This window comes from Pseudopodoces humilis, chromosome 3 (genome assembly GCF_049639895.1).
Source record: "Pseudopodoces humilis isolate 2021_Gansu_Grassland_sample_001 chromosome 3, ASM4963989v1, whole genome shotgun sequence".
NCBI lineage: Eukaryota > Metazoa > Chordata > Aves > Passeriformes > Paridae > Pseudopodoces > Pseudopodoces humilis.
This window is the reverse complement of record NC_142202.1, coordinates 4,911,594-4,929,597: the sequence shown is the minus strand read 5'-3', so window position 1 is coordinate 4,929,597 and position 18,004 is coordinate 4,911,594. Positions and strand designations below refer to the sequence as shown.

Here is an 18,004-nt window from a genome sequence, read left to right as displayed (position 1 = left end):
ATTAAATTAAGTAAAAACCAAAAATTTCCAAAGTTAGATGTTTCTCTGCTTGGAAAGTCTTTGAGGCTTGAATTTCCACTGTCTTGCTTTTTCTGCTGTAGTGGTAGCCTTTTGCTCAGAAGGGTGTGAGCCTTCAATACTCCATTTTCCTATTGGCACATATGCCAAACTTCAGTACTTTAATAACCATGTTATTGGCTCTGGGACCTTTTGCACTGGATTTCTCAGTCTTCTCATGCCATTTGTTATTTTTGGCCTATTAACTCTGATAGGTGATTAAATTTAATTATATGAAGTTGAATTTGATTATTTAACATTAATTAAACCACTCTGTGTTTCCATTCTTCAAATCTCTTGAGAAAGAATTACAATATTCCCTTTCTGGTGTAACCTACATTAGGAGAATTGGCTAGACTTTTTAAAGCTGAGTAGGAGGGGTAGAGCTTATTGGTTTCTTCAGGGGAATGTTGATAAGGCCTGATGTTCAAGTTTGAGGTGGTGGAGACGCTGGGCAGTGTTTTGCCCTATTAACAACTTCTAAGTAAAATTAATTTTTTTTTTTTTTTTTTCTTTTTCCCTGTCTTTAAGAATAGCCTTCAAGCTTCAAAATTTCAGGAGTTTCTTTATATCTCTGTATGAGATATATTTCTTTATATATATGAATAAAGAAATATATGAATAAATATGAGATTTATTTCTTTATATCCCTGTATGAGATCTTGTCCACATGTGTAGTATAAATCACAAATTACGTACTATGGCCTGTCTGAACCAATATTTTAAAATTACAGTCCATCTTATTTTAACCAAGGGTTTCAGAGCTGACTGTTAATAAATATCAATTTGAACATATTTAATTTGGTATAAAATATAATGTTGACCTGGATTTATTTTGAAAGAATTGAACAGTTATGAGACTTAGATGTTCATCTGTGTTTCTTTGTTTGATTTATGTATCTTCCTCTGTGGCATGCTGTAGACAGCTCTTACGAGATATTTCAACTCTTTAATTTAATTGCTTTAAGTGAGTGCTCGTACCACAGCTGTATATAGCACAAGCTTTCTCAGTTAGGTTTCTGGTACTACTTTTTGAGTTTATTCTGCTAAATGTTTCCCAGGGGTTTTCTCTAATACTTGCATAAAATTCACTACTTTTCAAACATTGCTGCCATAAATTCTCAGGCTAGTGTATCCAAAGGAAACAAATAGGAAGATTAAGTAGAACATTTTGTACCTGGACAGATATTACAGATGTTGTCCCTGAGGTGGCTCAGCCTGATTGTAAATCTGTTGTAAGTCCCTGATTTGCCCTCGATGTGAGATAGCAAACGGCTGCATCCCATCGCAGGTGATCCCGCTGGATTGATGTTGGCACTGGGCTGTCTCCTGTGTGTTGTCTGACTGACACGTGCAGCACAGCTCCACTGCTCCTAACGCAGTGCATCACAGCTAGGGAAATGAGAAAGCAATGTAAAATGCATGACTGGCTGGTTTGTCAGCCGAATAAGAAATGGTTTCTCGAGGCCATGAATTATGCGCAAAGTCATTTTTAATATTAATTTTATTGGTGCTTTATAAAGTGCCTCTAGCGGTGGCATTTTGAAAAGGTTCAAAGTAGTTAGAACCTGCAGCAGAGGGTGGCTCCAGAAAAAATGATTACTTTTCCAAGAAAACCAGTGGCAAAATAAGCAATTTCTTGCCTCAGGGAGGAAAACCAGACCTTGGTCCTGCAAACTTTGCTACTTGATTTGCTTTGAGCACAGGAATGGCTTCCTTAACCCTTGTAAGATCAAACAGCTGGAATAAAGTTATGCCTGTATGTGTGTAGGATCAGGGCTAAAGCCCCCCTCCGCATCAGACATGATTTGTGCCTCCACCTGTGGGCTCGTGATCTCCTGTGGAAATGCTCACATGAGGAGGGGAGGGGTCTCAAAGGTCTGAAATCAAGCCCAGGCTCCTGGGGCGGTGTGGACAAATCACTTCACCCTGCAGCTGAGTGGGGTTTGTGCTGCTCAGTGTTTCCCTGCTCTGCCTTTCCCACTTAGGCAGCGAGTCCTCCGGGCTAGGACTGCATGAGATGTGCAGCAGATGCAGCTCTTCCCTGGGAGCAGAACCTGCAGTCTTTGTAATAACTGAGATGAGTTTGGCTCTTTGGCATCCATTAAATGAAATTCAGAAAAAGCCCCTCAGAAGAGTTAAATCAGCATAATTCCTTAAGTGGAGCCAGGGCCGGTGGTGTTAAGACGTCTGGTTTAGAAATACATTTTAAAAAATCCTCTGCAGTACCAGCACATAACCAAATAAAAGGTATTCTGGGCCAGATTTTGCAGTTACTTGAGCTTCAGTGATGTGTAAGGCATTGTGTCGACTCAAGATCTTTTCCCTGTCTGCACAAGTGGCGTTTTTACCACGCGTTCAGAGTTTTTCCCTGTGTGTGGAAATTCCATTGCTCATTGAATTTATTCTTGCTGATGGGACTGAATCATCTGCATAACTCCCTGAGGCAGGATGCCAAGTAGTAATCCATGGGGCCTCATCCTGCAGAATACAGAGGGCTCCTGATAGCCTGCACGGGGTCGGGTGGGATGGGGATGGGTCTCAAACCTCCTGTTGAACACCTTAGGGTCCATTGGCTGTGGTTCTGCTGGAGATACCTCCTCTTTCTGCTGGTTTTGGCAGCAGGGAGGCATTTAACACCATTCCTAGGGCTGGGATTCTGAGCAACAAACCTGGGCAGGATGGACAGAGAAAGAAAGAAAAACCTGAGTTGTCTTGGCCCAGGTCTGTGTGCACATTTCAATGTTTGGAGGAGGCACTGGGGGGCTGATACAGGAGTGTTTAGAGGTCATGGTGAGGAGACTCCTAAAGATACTCTGTTAAATCCCTGCCTTGAATAAGACCTGGCAAAGATCTGGGCCTGCTTCCGCCCCAGCTGTTTTTCATGTTCTCCAAAACGTTATTTTTGACAAATATGCTTTATACTTTTTGTTAAAAAGACATATTTCAGTTTTCATCTGACACATGGTTTCTTTTGGTCCCTCTTCACATCTTTTCTGTAACTGTTTTTAATCATTCCTAACAGAATGGGTGAATTCCCTTCTTAGCCTTTCCTTCATGAGCTCCCAGGGACTTTTGTCAATGAGTTTTTCCTCCTCCACCAGCTCTATTCTTGCTTGCAGGGCACCCTCCTGCAAATCCCCTGATCATTGGGTATTGGCCACCATGGTCATTGTTCCTGTATTGAGAAGGAAAATATTTAGCAGCAAGTAAAATGTTTGCTGGTGGAAAGCTACAGCATCTGCCTCAGTTGTTTTTATGTTAGCAATTTCAATATCTCTGCCATAATAACAGTAATTTAAACAGGTACTGTTGACTGGAGGGCAATTAGGGATTGTTGAATTTTGCATTTTCCTAATACTCACCACAAGCTGCCCCTGAGCCCCATTCTGCTGGTATTTATAGAGTTATCACTGAGCAGCTCCTTTGAAGTCAGAGGCAGCAAAGGGATGTGGAGCCCGTGGAGCGCTGGGACTGCCCCTGGCACATCTCCCCAGCCACGGGCCCTGGTGCTTGAGGTGGTCACAGAGGTTTGGGGTTTTTCCTTCTGCAAAGATTCTTTCACAGCTGCTCTTCCTGACAGCCTGATTGATGCCCTGGGTGTTATGGAGCTGAATGAATGATTATAGAAGAGCTATGTGTTTTATTACACAGGGATCAATTTTCCCATGCCAGAGGGCAAATCCTCTCTTCTCTACCTGAGCTCTGGTTGTGCAGCTGCTGTGCATCCTCTCTGATAGTCTGAAAGCTTCAGATTAGGGGATTCAAGGGGCCAAATGAGTCATTTATCCTCCTTTGGAGCCCAGGAGTGCAGTGGGTGTTGCTGTGGTTTCCACCAGCTGTGACCCTGCTGGGGGATGCACCAGGCTATGGGGGGGCCTGTCCAGCAGAACACAAGGGGACGCAAGTTTTTCAAAATGGGAATTGAAGGAATTTTGTTTTAATTTACATTTGTTGGGTGTTTGGTCTCAAAGCTCATTACAGGAGGGAAGCTGAGCACTTACCTCCATCTCCATGAGCTACTTCAGTAGTCCAGGATCCACATCAGCACTGCCAGAGGTAATGATGTGAGTCAAAAGCGTTGCCTACTCCTCCTCTCTCCCAAGCATTCCCTAGCGGGAGGCTCGCACTGATATTGCCACATGTGAGGTCTGACCCACAGGAACTTCACTGGTGCTGTCCAGCAGCCCACAGGAGACCTGGCTGGGCTTTGGGATCCTGGCACTCTGCAATCAAGAAATACAGATTTCCATGTTTGAACCAAGCCCATTGAGCCTGGAGCATTGCCAGCACCACAGAGTTGCTGTTTCCATGGAGGCAGCTGTGAAAGCAGATTTTTCCTTTTAAAGGAAGGCAGAGCATGGGACAAAGCACATGTACTCCAATGGGGTGGAAGTTCTTTTCCAGAAAGTGAACCTCTTTAATGGCTCCTGCATAAATGAGATATTCCTGAGGCCATGGATGGAGGTGGGGTCTTACTGATCTCATAAAGTCTTTCTTGCACAAGAAAAGAGAGAGTGGTAAAGAGCTGAGCCCAAAGGAGTTGTATGAATTCGTGAAGGGAGCTGATGGGTCTGTGTCTAATTAACTCACTTCTGAGTGATCAGGGTGCTGGGAGAAGTACAGAAGGCAGACCCAGGAGAGCAGACCCACAGCAGCTGCCACAGTAATTGTGCTACTGTCACTTCACCTCATGGCTGATCAGATCCTCCTCCCTGCCCTTTAAGAGCTGCAGGGCTGCCTTTCCTCTTCCATCCTGAATCAAGTCAAAGCTACTCGACTGATTCAACTTCTTCTCTCACCTGGCCTCTCCTCCCTTGCTCAGTTTTCTATTGCATCTGTCCCCTCTGGCTCAGCCTTCCCTTCACTAGCAGCCACTCACATTGATTTTTCTGTGCTGCTCTTGTCTTCCCAGAGAAACCCAACATGATTCCTGTGTTTGTGCCTCCTGCCCTCCCCTCACTGCTCCGGCATTTCCCACTTCAGGCCCCTCTCCCCTCCAACCCTGTTGGCCTATGCTGGTTTCCCTGTAGGGATTGTCTGTTCCTTGCATCCTTATAAAATGCACCAGGGCTTTTCCTTCAGTGCCGGGAGCGCCCTTCCATGCCATTGATATCTCGGCAAAGAAATGGAAATTGATGCTTTTGATGGTTGGGGGTTGTCACAGTGCGGTGGTGGCTCCTCACCTGCCCAGTGAAAAAGAGCTTGGTGCTGGTAAAGCACTGGAAAAAAGCTCTACAGTGCTGGCTCTGGGAGGGGATAATTCTGCTTTTCCTGATTTCTGATTCAGCAGGATGGGTAGTGTTTAACATACAGAAGGCCTTTCCACAAAGATCAGGCGCGCCGCAGGGCGGGTGGATGGCGGGGCGGGGAGGAAGGTGGCAGCGGGAAGCAGATGGGCAGCACAGTGTGGGGCTTGCCTGGCATTTGCTGCTTTGCTGTGGGAAGCTCAGAAAGGAGTTACAGTAGGACCAAAGAAAGAGGGAAAAAAAGATTGAAACCCATCAATATTCAGAAAAGCAGAAGAAACAAGTATATTGACCTAAATGACCAGTGGTGACTCAGAAGCTTAAGGGAAATATATGTAAATAGTGCCATTAACAGCTTGAAGGCTGTGGGGAAAAGGGGCTGGGGGCAGCTGCTGACTTCTGAAGGAAAATGCAAAATAATGCAAATTGTTTCTTTGAGGGTCCACTCTCTTCTGCCCTCTGTTCTTCCCCACAGAGACTCATTCCAAACAAGACTTGTAAGTTAAAATATGAACTTCTACCAAAACTAGTTCAAGCACTGCTGCCTTCCTTGGAGGAGTGTTTCATAAAGCTAATTTGGAGAATAATTCGGTCTGAATCATCTCCATGTGATGCATCCATATGAAATGCAGACTGATTGCAATTTCTGCCTGTGTTTCTCCCAGCTGAAAGCAAGATGACCTGCAGGTTTTTGTTTTGATGCATCTATAGGAAAATTTTGCTTTGCTGGCCTATTGTAATTTTTTTCCTTATTCCAGATTTTTTAAAATAAACAGAAGGGATTAACTGGAGTGGAAGGCTTAATTGACCTCTTTCAAACAAATCTCCTCCCTGGAGAAGCTTGAATTAAACCCCCACTTTCATTCCTGCAATTTAACTGACTGGTGATATCTCATCTGTAAAACAATGTACTCTGATTAAGCCTTAATGTCTTAGACTTTTGAAAGCTGATTTTACAGAGATCCAGAATGTGTAGCACTTGTCCTAAAACCTGCCATGTTAATAATTTATTAATATTCTATTCTGGTTGTGTCTTTCACGTTTGTATTTGCTCTTTATTCTGTTCTTGTAGCTATAGTTTATATAGATTTCCTACCTAATCCTTCCAGTGCCCAAGTTTGCCTCTGTACTGCCTTGCTGTGTATTTATTGATTTCAGTTCATGATTACATTAAGGAAAATCCTTTTTATCTGCTCCCTTGAGAAGCTTTCTGTTGAGGACAGTTCTTAGGTCTTGTATTATTTTGCAGCAAACATTGTGAGTCAAAAAGAGAAAAGAGGATAAATTTTTTATGGTGACCTGGGGTGACAGTGTAGGTGGGGACAGAGTTGGCAGTGAAGATGGGCTTGAGATGAAGTTTTGAAGGTTATTTTACATAAGTAGGTAAGGAAGGAGTGGTGTGGGAAGGACAGGCAAGAGCTGATGGAATTAGTCCTTTGGGAGCCAGCCCCAGCTCAGCACATGGAACAGAAGCATGGCAAAACCGAGAGTCCAGGAAAAACAGGTGATGTGGAAGATCTGCAGGGAGTCCTGGCTATGCTTGGAAAGTGGAAATGGAGAAGGAAGCTACTACTGAGTTCCCTTCGAGCTTTTCAGATTGAAGCATGCTTTAGCCAAGAGAAAAAAACCCTGCAGTTCCTCCTCCCAATCCATAATTCCCTTGCTCTGATTATTACCAAGTGTGGAAGCATTTGCCTCTGCACATGTGATGGATGCCAGCGGCACTGAAAGCTGTCATTGGAGGGGGGAAAAAGAGAAAAAAGTCCTTTCTTATGTTTGCTGGAGCAGAGCTCAGTGGAGCATTTCAGATGCTTGTGTTCAGATTATCGTCCTTCTTCTTTGCCTTTTCCTCTGAATTAGAAAACTACCTATTAATAAGATGGTAGGCGAGCAGTGATTTTGCATGTTAAACAGTGTGATTGCTTCATCCCAGTGGGATTGTGCTCTCTCAGAGTTGGACAGCTGAAAAATACATATATTGGTAATTAAATTAGACTTTATTTACAAATATTGGCTCAGAGGTTTTCCAAGGTGGAAACTTTGATTCCTTTTCTGATCAGCATAAGCCTTGCTGGATTCAGACCAGATAACGTGAAGCTCGGTCTTTTTCCAGCTTTAGAAAATCATGGCTTAGAAAATATTGATGAAGGGGAACTTTGGTTTCCATTGGGAAATGGGAGATAGTGGCAGCAAAGGAGGAGGGAAGTGACGTCTCTCGCCTCTGTTGCAAAGGAAGGGAGAAGGAAACGGGCTTCCTTAAAGTCAGCTATGTCCCCCCTGCCCTGCTCTTGGATGTGCTGCCACCACAGAGGATTGTTTTCCAATTCTTCCTATTTTCAGTAGAAGGAAACAGAAAAAAATGGCTATTTCCTGGGTCAGAGTTCTCCCCCTGGAGCCAACAACAATTGCATCAGGACCCAAATGATGCTCCAGAAAGCCCAAGACTGAGGTGACACAGCTCTGCAGTGGGGAAAAGAGAGATGAGCTATCAAGGTGAGTTTTGGGGAGGTACAAAATGCACAGTGACGAGTACCCAGCTGTGCTCTGGGTGTAATTTGTGATCCAGGTGCTCAGGATTGAGATTTGCCCTAACCAGGCTGAGAGTGACACTTCTGATAAAGCTCTTAGAATTCTGTAATTTCCTTTGAGTTTTCAAACTCCTTTCCAGTAAGTCAAACCCTGTAAAAGAAGTGTCACGCCACCCTAGTACATATACACGTGTTTTTTCATTTCTCTGTAGAGATACCCAGCTGCATATTTGGGATTCTAAAAAATGAATCTCTATCTTAAGTGAACTGATGTTTTAAAATGATACCATGGGTAGTTAAAGGCTGCATGGCAGCTCCAGTGCAGATCCAGCTTTTCCAGCCTGAGCCCCTGTTAGTGAGAGAGAAGGAGCTCACATGGACTTTGCACTGATTTATTCATATCACATCTCTTACGTGGGCGAGCTGAGCCTTCAGCTTTTGGCATCCTGAGCATTGGTTACTTGCAAGGACACGCCACAAGTAAGAAACGGGGGGGGGGACAAGATGATGTTATTTCCATTTAAAGCATGCAGCCTGAGTGATACAAGGGGAAAGAATAGATATAATAACACAGCTGATTGCTGTCAGAGTACTAAAAGGGAGTTTTATTGGAAAAGGTATTATACAGCCCACTCTGCTTTGCATAATCATTTTAAAAGCAGTTCAGGACATCTTCCTGCCTTTATCCTGAAGAAGGTAGAAATAATTTAGAAAGCCAGGGTCGTCAGTATGGCTGAGCTTGAGGCTGGGCACAGTTACACCGAGGTGGGTGCACAGGGTGCAGGTGCAAGGGTTGCAGAGACTGAATTACAGGGGTGAAGTGTAAAAAGATGTTTTGGTCATCCACTTGTGGTGTCTCAAACAATTTGAGTCTCATGACTGTCCCAAAGTCACTTTTTTGAAACTTTTCCATTGCCTCGTGAAGCAAACAGTAAGTCATCTCAGATGCCCACCTAGAGCATGTGCGATTTTCAGATCGGCTGAAATAGAAAATTCCAGGGTATTTATTGAGTCTCATGTCCAAAACTTGAGAAAATTGACATTTTGGGGGGTTAACTATATCTTAAATAGCTTTTATGTGATTCCCTATTTAAGTACAAGAGGGAAACTGTGAGAATTAAATGAGAGATTTTTTGTAGGACAACATATTTCATTAGAACAGAAGCTATCTATTTTTTTCCAGTAAAAAAAAATCTTTCCTTTAGGATCTGAGCTCCTTCTGCACATTTAATTTCCCTCTCAGCCAGCGACTCTGCAGTCCCTCTTTATGTGAAGTGCTGACTCTGGCCCCGCCACTTGACATAACCACACATGTTCCCTTAATGCATTTTTTTGCAGTCACTTTCCTGGCTCATCTTTTGATTTCCCAGTTGTATTAGCAGCTTTGTTGGAGTCATTCTGTAACGAAGTGGGGAATGAATGAATTAATGAATCTCCCTGCCTCTGGAAACAGCAGTGAATGCAGTCAGAGTCAGCATGCAGAGGTGTCCCTTCCTGTTAATTATTATCTTTTAATTGATGATGTATTTTTGATGCTGAGCCTTTAAGAAGAACCTGCAACCTCAGATCTAAATATGCTAAATTTAAATACAGATATATGTATTTAAATATCAACTGAGGGGTTAGAGTCTGATGGGTCACTGGCACCATTCCAGGATGGGAACCTTGGGGAATCCACGAGCTGCTGATGGCTGAGAGATGACAGCGAACTTCTTCACCTCTGCGTAGCCTCAGCATCTCACCCTCAGTGGTAAATAAGATTTATCAGAAAGTACTTGGAGAAGATCTTGCCTTCTCTCACAGACTCCTTGTCATGATGGTGTTTTCCCAATGAGACAGCCTTGAGAGCTGCTGTAAAATCAGTGCAGACTGGGGAGGGATGATGCCCTGTTGCTCCAGCAGAAGTGTTTATTCTGGGAGACAAGTGGCTTTTTAATGTAATTGTCTAAAAGTTTGGGAGCTGAATCAGCTCATACACACAATCACTTGGCAGCTTCTCATGGTGTTTCCAGAGCAAGATTCCTGAGAGTCATCTTAGCTGCTCACTTACTTGGCAAACTCTTTTCTTTGTTGGTTTTTGGGCTTTTGTCTGAGAGCCTGGAAGTGCCCTTTTGGACCATTTCAGATGAAACCTCTCATCCTGGAGAGGGCCTGGAGAGTGTATGGATGGGCCCAGCAAAATGCACTAATTCATGTGTGCATCATCCTTCCTTGGAAGGAAGGAAGGAAGGAAGGAAGGAAGGGATAGAGCCACCTCCTGTAGCAACAGCATCTCTTGGAAAGTGGCAGTGGTGGCCCTCTGAGATGCAGTAACCTCTCCAGCTGTTGAAAACCTTCCTGCAGCCAAAAAACATTGCAATTTTTCACTTTTAAAAGATGGAAAACAATCAAAACCTCACAGTAGCATTCATCTTGCTGGATTTGCACTGAGATTAAAACATGTGGGTTATTTCATTCAGTTTAGTGTACTTTTTGTTTGCTTTTCTGTGGCTGGTCTGAAGACTTTCATATCAGCTTCAGAGATAAGGCATGAAGAGTCTTTGTTTACCTCCCAGTTAGAGAGAAGGTGAGACCCATCATTTCCAAGCTGCTGTCTGGAGTTGGCAAAACACAAAGTCTGCATGGCTAGGTTGCTTAGCTCTGAAAAAAAAAACAGATGCAATTATTGATTGCTGGGGATTATCCAGAGGGAGGAGGACTGAGCAGATATCGCTTTATAAACATTCCATGTTCTCTATAAAGAGCTTATGGTAAACTTTCTGAAGGAGGTAATAAACAGTAAGCTCTGGAAACCCTTCAGGGGATCAGTTCTCATTTTTAATGTGGAAACAGAGTATGGCCTGACAGCAACTCAATAGGTAATAGGATAAGAATTGACTTTCAGACCAGCTTTCCAGCATAATGCAGAGTAAAAAAAAAAAAAAAAAAAAAGACAAAATATGTAAGGAATAAAAATTTAAGGTAGACTCTACACATTTGTGATTTATTGTAGACTGTGGAAATATTTTCCCCTCTGTTACAACGATGCAGAGTAAAACCAGATAGAAAGGTAGGGAACCCGCAGTGATAACAAGTCATGATTTTCATCTTGCAGGCACTTGCTGTGGACACATTTATCTATAGATCTGTTTGTTTCCATTTTAAAGGTATTTTGACATACCAAATAAACTGATTTTGCACCATTTCTTGGCCAATACAGGTCAGATCCTGTGTTTCATCCTAAAGATACTCTTGTGAGAGGCTTGCCATTAAAAATGAATGAGTAATGAAGCATCTGTTGCTGTTGATCATTCATTGGAAAGCAACCTTTTTTTACAAATGTTATGGTAATAGAGCAATTCCTCAGAGCCAGCACAGCCTGTACTGTTTTAGAAGTAAAATCATGCAGTGAATGTTTTAGGAGGAAAAGGAAATTGAATGCAAACACGTCAGTGAGGAGTTGTGGCAGGAGGTCGACTCCAGAGCCCCGGTGTCATTACCTTGTTCCAGTGGTATGTGGTGCTGTCACAGGCACGTCTTCCCCTCCTGTCCCATTCCTACTTGCCACTGTGACATCTCTGGGAACTGTAAAATCATCTCTGCTGGGGCAGGCACCCCCCTGGAGCCCCACCTTGATGCAGTTTTGGTGTGTTCATGGATACATCCGGCTCTGGATGCAACCAGCTCAAGATCAGTTGGTTTCTAGACTTAGAAAATATTTGCCTTTTTTTTCAAAACTTGACTTTTACTTGACTTTTTTTTCAAGTAAAAGCTGTCTTCTAAAAATGATTAAAATATATCTACAGTAATTACAGGCACTTGTGAGAGACTATACATTCCTGTGAGAAGTCTTTCCTGGGAACTGTGGAGCAGCCCTGTAGCCTGCCGTGCTTTGGTCACTGCTGCGGTCACACTGAAAATGCTGCACCTCAAGCTCTGTGTTCAGTTAAGGGCCCCTCACTTCAGAAAGGACATTGCTGGGGAAGGCTCTGGAAAACGTGTCCTAGGAGGGGTGGCTGAGGGAACTGGCATGGCTGGGAGGGTGTTCCTGCTCCTACAGCTAGCCTGCAGGAGTTTGTAGTGAGGTGGGGTTGGTCTCTTCTGCCTCATCTCAGCTGAAAAGACACGAGGAAATGGTCTTAAGTTTTACCCGGGGAGGATCAGATTAGATAATTGAAAAAATGTTTTCACTGGAAGAGTGGTCAGGCATTGCAGTAAGGTGCTCAGGGAGGTGGTGGAGTCACCATCTCTGGAAGTGTTGGTTGGACTTGAAGGTCTCTTCCAGCTTTGATTCCGTGATTCTCTGTGTTTGTAATGCTGGCTTTGCAGCTATCATCAAGTGTTGGGGAGGAAACTCAGTTTCAGGAAGTTAAAACTAAAGCTTTACATGCAAATACAAGATATTTCATGTCCCCTTTGCTGTGCTACAAGTTGGTCTCAGTCCATCTCTTGCTGACACTTTGACCCCACTATGGATGTGGCCCAAAATGAAAAGAAGGTATAACTTGGTGCCCAATTGATAAGAACAATTTTCCAAGTGTTTTTCAAGCACTTTGCTAAGTCTTTTGATAAATACAGAAATTCATACCTTGCAGTTCTTATCCTACAGTTACCCCAATCTATAGGAATGTTCATATTTACTAATAAGCAGAATTACAGTTTCACTGTCCTTGTTTTGATATTTCCTTATCTATTTTCCCAATCTGTCTATTGTTTTGATATCTGATCTCTCTGCTCGCTTTGTCTTCTCTACTGATCTATCATCCCTTTCATTCTTGATAGTATTTCCTTTACTGTTTTTTTCTAATTGAAAACATAGAGTACTTGCATCTTTTAATATAGAACAATATAGAACTATCTTAAAATACTGCTAATAGCAAGTCAGAAAAAAAAATAATTTACAACTGAAGTTTCAGCAGTAACTTGAGACTCAGGGTGTCTCATTTAATGGGTGCCTTATTTAATCCCCTCTCCCTGTGGATGTCCAGCATTTCTTACAAAGTTAATACCATTAATTATCTCAAGCTGAGCACCCAGGGGACTATTTGCTTCTGCAAATCTGGAATCTTTTCACTTGCTAGGGATAGAAATTATTTGAGTTACCTCCAGGGGTTCAGGGGGCCGAGGGGGGGTTTGTCTTTAATCTGCCCAGAGCTGTTGCAGACTAATTCCCTGCACGAACCTCCGTCTCCACGTTGCTATTTATGTGTGCATGTGTATGAGATAATAGAGAGTGACTGACTACAATATATGCATTTAAGCTACTCAGCTGAAAATTACTGAGCATTAAAATCCACTGGGAATCACAAGACTTCTAAATTAGGAAAGCACATGTCAGTCAGTGTGTGGAAATGAGTCCTCGTACAAGAGTAGCTTTCAATAAGAAGAATGAGTATTGTTCCCTGGAGTACATCAATCCTAGTTTGTCCACTCTATACCAGCTTTTACCATTTCTCTGGAAGCATACGTTGGCTTTTGTTATTATTTTTTTCTGTCTTTTGTTCCGTTGTGCATTTCTATTAGATATGTCTCATGGGCCAGCTATCAAGAGACACTGCTGTGCTGTGACAAATGAAGGCATTTTCAACCATAAACAAGGTATTGTGGGATTGAAAAGAATTGTGGACAATGACAAGTCCTGGACTCTTTGTAATTGTTTAAATGTATTTTTATTATATTGTGCAGTGACATAGAAACTCTGAGAAATTGGCTGATTTGACCTAAGGTTGAAATGAGCAGAATGCCATGGGGTAAATGAGGGGCTTTGGGAAAGAGTCATTTTCGTTGGTCTAGTCCATGAGTACATATCTTACCATGATTAAGGCATGTATTTTAATAGTGGTTAAATGACTTAGAAGGCTGTCCCATCTCAAAAAAAAAACCAAAACTTTGAAATATTTGAATATTTGAAACACACTTTGAAAATCCATGATAACAAGTTGAATCCTATTGATCATCAAGCTTTTCATTCTAAAACTCACACAGGCATGCACTGAAAATCATACTTCCGTACTTTAATTGAACTGAAAGAATAGTCTGGGAAAACTATGTGGTCGCAGGTGATTAATTTCTATCAGTACATTATTTGTGTGTAGAAGAGCTTAGCAGAATGGTAAAGGACTCAAAATGTGAGCTGACTTGGTTTATTCAGGATTTGTAGGTCCTTTTTGTTGCTCCCAGAGGGTCAGTGTTTAAAATCATCATTAGTAAAGGATGTGAGAACATTTTCCAAGGTGTTATTTTATTGTTCCAAAATGAAATGCTTGTATCATAATTAGGAGCAGAGGGATAAGCAGGGATCATGGGAAATGGGGTCCGTCATTAGACAGGTGAACCAACCTAGTATTCACCTGCATGTTGTCCATTCGTGTGGCAAAACAAAAAACCTTGTATCTGAGAAAGTAATGAGATCTCCCTCCAGGTAACAGCAGTAACTTAATAAATAAATACAAGGCATGACCACTCACCTACCTCTGGTTTGAGGTGCTCTGCAGGCAGCCTTACCCCCTGCTTCTTGGGTGTCTCCCATTTGTTTCCATCCTATCCATCCAGAATGATACTCTGGGATTTAGGAGAACATTTAAGAATGTTGTATGTGGAAAGTCAAACAGGATTTCCCCTTTTGTCAGAGTAATGTGTCAGTCCTGACCTGAAACCAGTGTGGTTTTTAAGAGTCTTTCCATGAACTTTATTGTCTTCTCATTCAGGTCACTCTGCTTTTCCAGGTATAACTTCTGGTTTTATCTCCTGAAAAATAGGGTAGTGCTCTCTGTATTTTCAGTTAAAAATAGAGAGAAATTCTTCTTTAAGATGTAAGCCTGCAGTCAGGGGCGTGCTTTATTTTTTTGCAAAGGAAAGCTCATGCTCTGATTGCAGCCAGCAGCAGAAGGTCCCCACCCAGAAGCTCAGATCAATCCTTAAACAGAAAGGAAACACAAAACTATTCCTGTCACTGCTTCTTATTAAAGAAAATAAACCATTTTCCCCATTTTTAGTAGTTTTATTAAATATAGTAAATATATTAAATACATATTAAGTGTATAGATACACAGGTATGTGTCGGTCTCCTTCCACTTGCCTCAGGAGCAGGAATTTGCACCAGTGGGACCCAAAGGAGAATAAACATCATTTTTACCTCTCACTCACAGGAGCTCTTTCAGCGATTTGTGCTGCCATCAGTCCATCCCAGACATTTGCTTTCTCCTGGAGATTGAGTTTCAGCCCAGCTCACATTTGTCTGAAGCACTGGCTCTGCAGGCTGCCTTGACACATTAATTTAATTTGTGCTTCTCAATTCATACTCTCTCATTTACGATCAAATATCGGGAAAGGTTACAATTAATCAGAGCGGGGGAACAGAAGCCGCCAAAGCTAATGATGTATTACTGCATTTGGGTTGCTCTGGAGGGGAATAATTGAGGTCCTTGTGTTACAGAAAACTATTATGAGTAAGTAAAAATTATCAAAAGAAAGCGACCTGCACCCATCTCCCCATTTTGCAATCTGTGTCTCTGTCAGGTTTTTTAAAAATGAAGCATTTTATTAACACTCCTGCCTGTAACCAGGTTTTTTGGCTGTGTGGCTGACTTGGGAGAAAATGTGCCTTTTCACAGGACCTTTTCACAGCCCTTGCTGCTGTCCCCCACTTTGGGCTCACAGATCATACTCAGCATGCGTGAAGGCAATTTTTACATGCTAATAACATGCCCATCTGCAAGGGAAAAGGGCTCTGCTGCTGCTTGCTCAGCTGAGGAACCACAGGGAATCCCTGCAGAAAACAGGCTCACAGGCTTAATGCAGTGTGCACTCCCTAATGAAAATGAACTAATTGCTGGTTGTTTAAAAGCAAACACATTGCTGGGCTGAGGCAGCCAGTGATGGCAGAGCCCCTCCTGTGGGAATATTTCAGCCCAGCCCGTGCTCGAGCAGCAGTGAGGTGTGAGTTAGGAAATCCTTGCAGGCTTGCCAGGGTGGCTCAGGGTCATGGTGAACACACACGATTTCCTGGGGTTAGTGGGACACTTTCTCTGGCTGCTGAAATACCACAGTGAAAAAATAGACCTTACATAGTTATACAGAGTCATTAGAAGTTCCATTTTAAAGTAAAAATTCCCATCTCACTTCATTATTCTAGGTACTGACTTTGTAAGGTTATTATTTTATCTGTGGCAGAATTTCACAGACCTTTGCTCAGGGTTATCTGGGGACATATGGGATGGCAAAGGCTGTTGTCACTGGTTAAGGGGTGTACTTGGGACTCTTTGGTACTTTTCAAGATTACAAGATACGAAAGGTCTTTCCAACTTTTGTAGTCTTTTAAAAGAGCAGCTATTTGGAGGGGGAGTAAAAATTAGTTCTGACTTTTTCATTGGGAACAGAAAACAGGACAGAGTTAAACAGAGCTCTCTCTTATTTTAGAGGTTGGCTGAATTACTCCTAGGATATGATAAAAGACACAGAATACCATTAACCTTAGGATTGAAGTAATCCTTTTTTTCATTTTTATTCCAACTGCCTTGGATTTTACTTGCTGTAAATGCAAAAATTTTTTCTTTGAGGGCAGCAACATAAATCTGGACTTTCAGCTTTTCAGTTCATCCATCCTGGAGTGTGCCCTGATCTCACATGCAGGAGAGGGACAATTCATGGAAACCCCAGGATGGGACCAAACTTTTGAGAGTGAGCAAACCTGTGACATCTGTGTGAGCTACAGGGTGTGAGCTGGCAGGGCTCTAACTTTTTGTGGGAAAGCCATGGCTGGAAATCCTGTCCTGAGCACAGACCACCATGGAAGAGTCTGAATGGGCTCCCCTGGCATCCAGAATAGTACTGCCACCCTCTTGCTCCAGTGTGGGGCTGGAGGATGCTTCTTGCTGGAAAAGCCCCTTCATCTGTGACTGGGAGGCAGCACAATGAGAGTGCAGTAGCTGACAAGAGTGGATTTGTTTGCTGGTCCACATCACACACCTTGCATGGGCATCACTTTAGGAAATTCCCTCTGGGGGGATGTGATCTGTCCCTGAAGGAATATGGCTGAAATTTGGACCAGCCTGGGAGCCCGTGGCACTGTGATGCTCAGTGAATTATTTCTGTGCGTAGAAAGGAGTGCAATGCAAAGGAGCCAGGTCTGGCATAGATCTAGCAGGCAGGGTGTGCTGATTAGCATGTAATTCGATTTGTTAGGCACTACAGTAAACAGCACTGAGAGCAAAAGCAGTGATTGCTCCTGATGGCACCCTCTGAGCGTTACCTGCTGCCTGCAGCAGCCGGGTGGAGCTGTGTTACGGCTCCTCAGCGGGCACCAGCAGAGCTGGCACTGCTCCTTTCCCGGGCAGAGACAAAGAACAAGACAAATACTGCAATTATAGAAGGGTTTGGGTGACTATCTACAGAGCACAGCTCACACATTTCTCCTGCTATCACTGTGCCTTCCCCATTCCCCGGTGGCGCATCTGGGACCAGCACTGCTACGGGTTACTCAGGAGAAGAGGTGGTGCAATAGTCTGATTTTCCCCCCAGTACTGTGTTTTCCTCTAGTAAGTGTCATGTCCATATTTTTTCCATCATGGCTTTGGTTAAGAAACTCTGTTATCTCTAACTCTTGTGCCTCAGTTGGGCTGTGGGTTGAGAAGCCCTTGGCATGGCAGCCTGGAGCTGAACAGGCTCAACTCCTGGCTCTCCCATTTAAGAGCAGACTTGCTTTAGGTGTCGTGCTGTTCTGCTTACTGAATTCATTGTTTGCTGCCACTAAAGGACTGCCTCCTCCAGACCTCACATTTACAAGCACAAAATTGATGTGCTGCATATTTCAGCATAAGAGTGAGTAAAGATTTCCCATAGAAATGCCCCGCTGAAGCACTGCAGTGATGAGTCCTGCCTTTCCCCCAAAGCCAAGCCCACTGCTATCAACTGTTGTTATCACAGGCTCCCCCAGCCCCCTTGTGTCAAGTGTCGCATGTGCCATGTGCCATTGGAATCGACCAGACTGTCCTTTGGGGGAGCACGTGCAAGGGGAGGGCAGACATCCTGGTCGTGCTCATCCCACCAAAATAGCAGCGAATTACACGTACAATACCTCTCATTTCCTCTCCTTCTGTGGGGGTGAGCACAGGAGGAGCTGCACGGAGAGGTGGCATTTGCTGAGAGCCCTGGCACAATCAGGGCTATGTTGGAAGCTGTCGGGAAGAATTA

General features: G+C 43.2%; 1 protein-coding gene across 2 annotated transcripts in view; it reads left to right on the top strand.

Annotated features, from left to right (window-relative positions):
* Nucleotides 1–18,004, top strand: part of PAK5 (p21 (RAC1) activated kinase 5) — an 87,392-nt gene that overhangs the window by 27,050 nt on the left and 42,338 nt on the right. Inside the window, exon 1 of one of the 2 annotated variants that reach the window (XM_088053514.1) lies at nt 7,688–7,799. The exons of the other annotated variant lie outside the window; for it this stretch is intronic. Coding sequence (XP_087909640.1) covers nt 7,787–7,799 — 13 coding nt within the window. The 5' untranslated portion in view covers nt 7,688–7,786. Of the gene's footprint in view, nt 1–7,687; nt 7,800–18,004 lie in introns of those variants that run through there. 2 annotated transcript variants of the gene reach the window in all.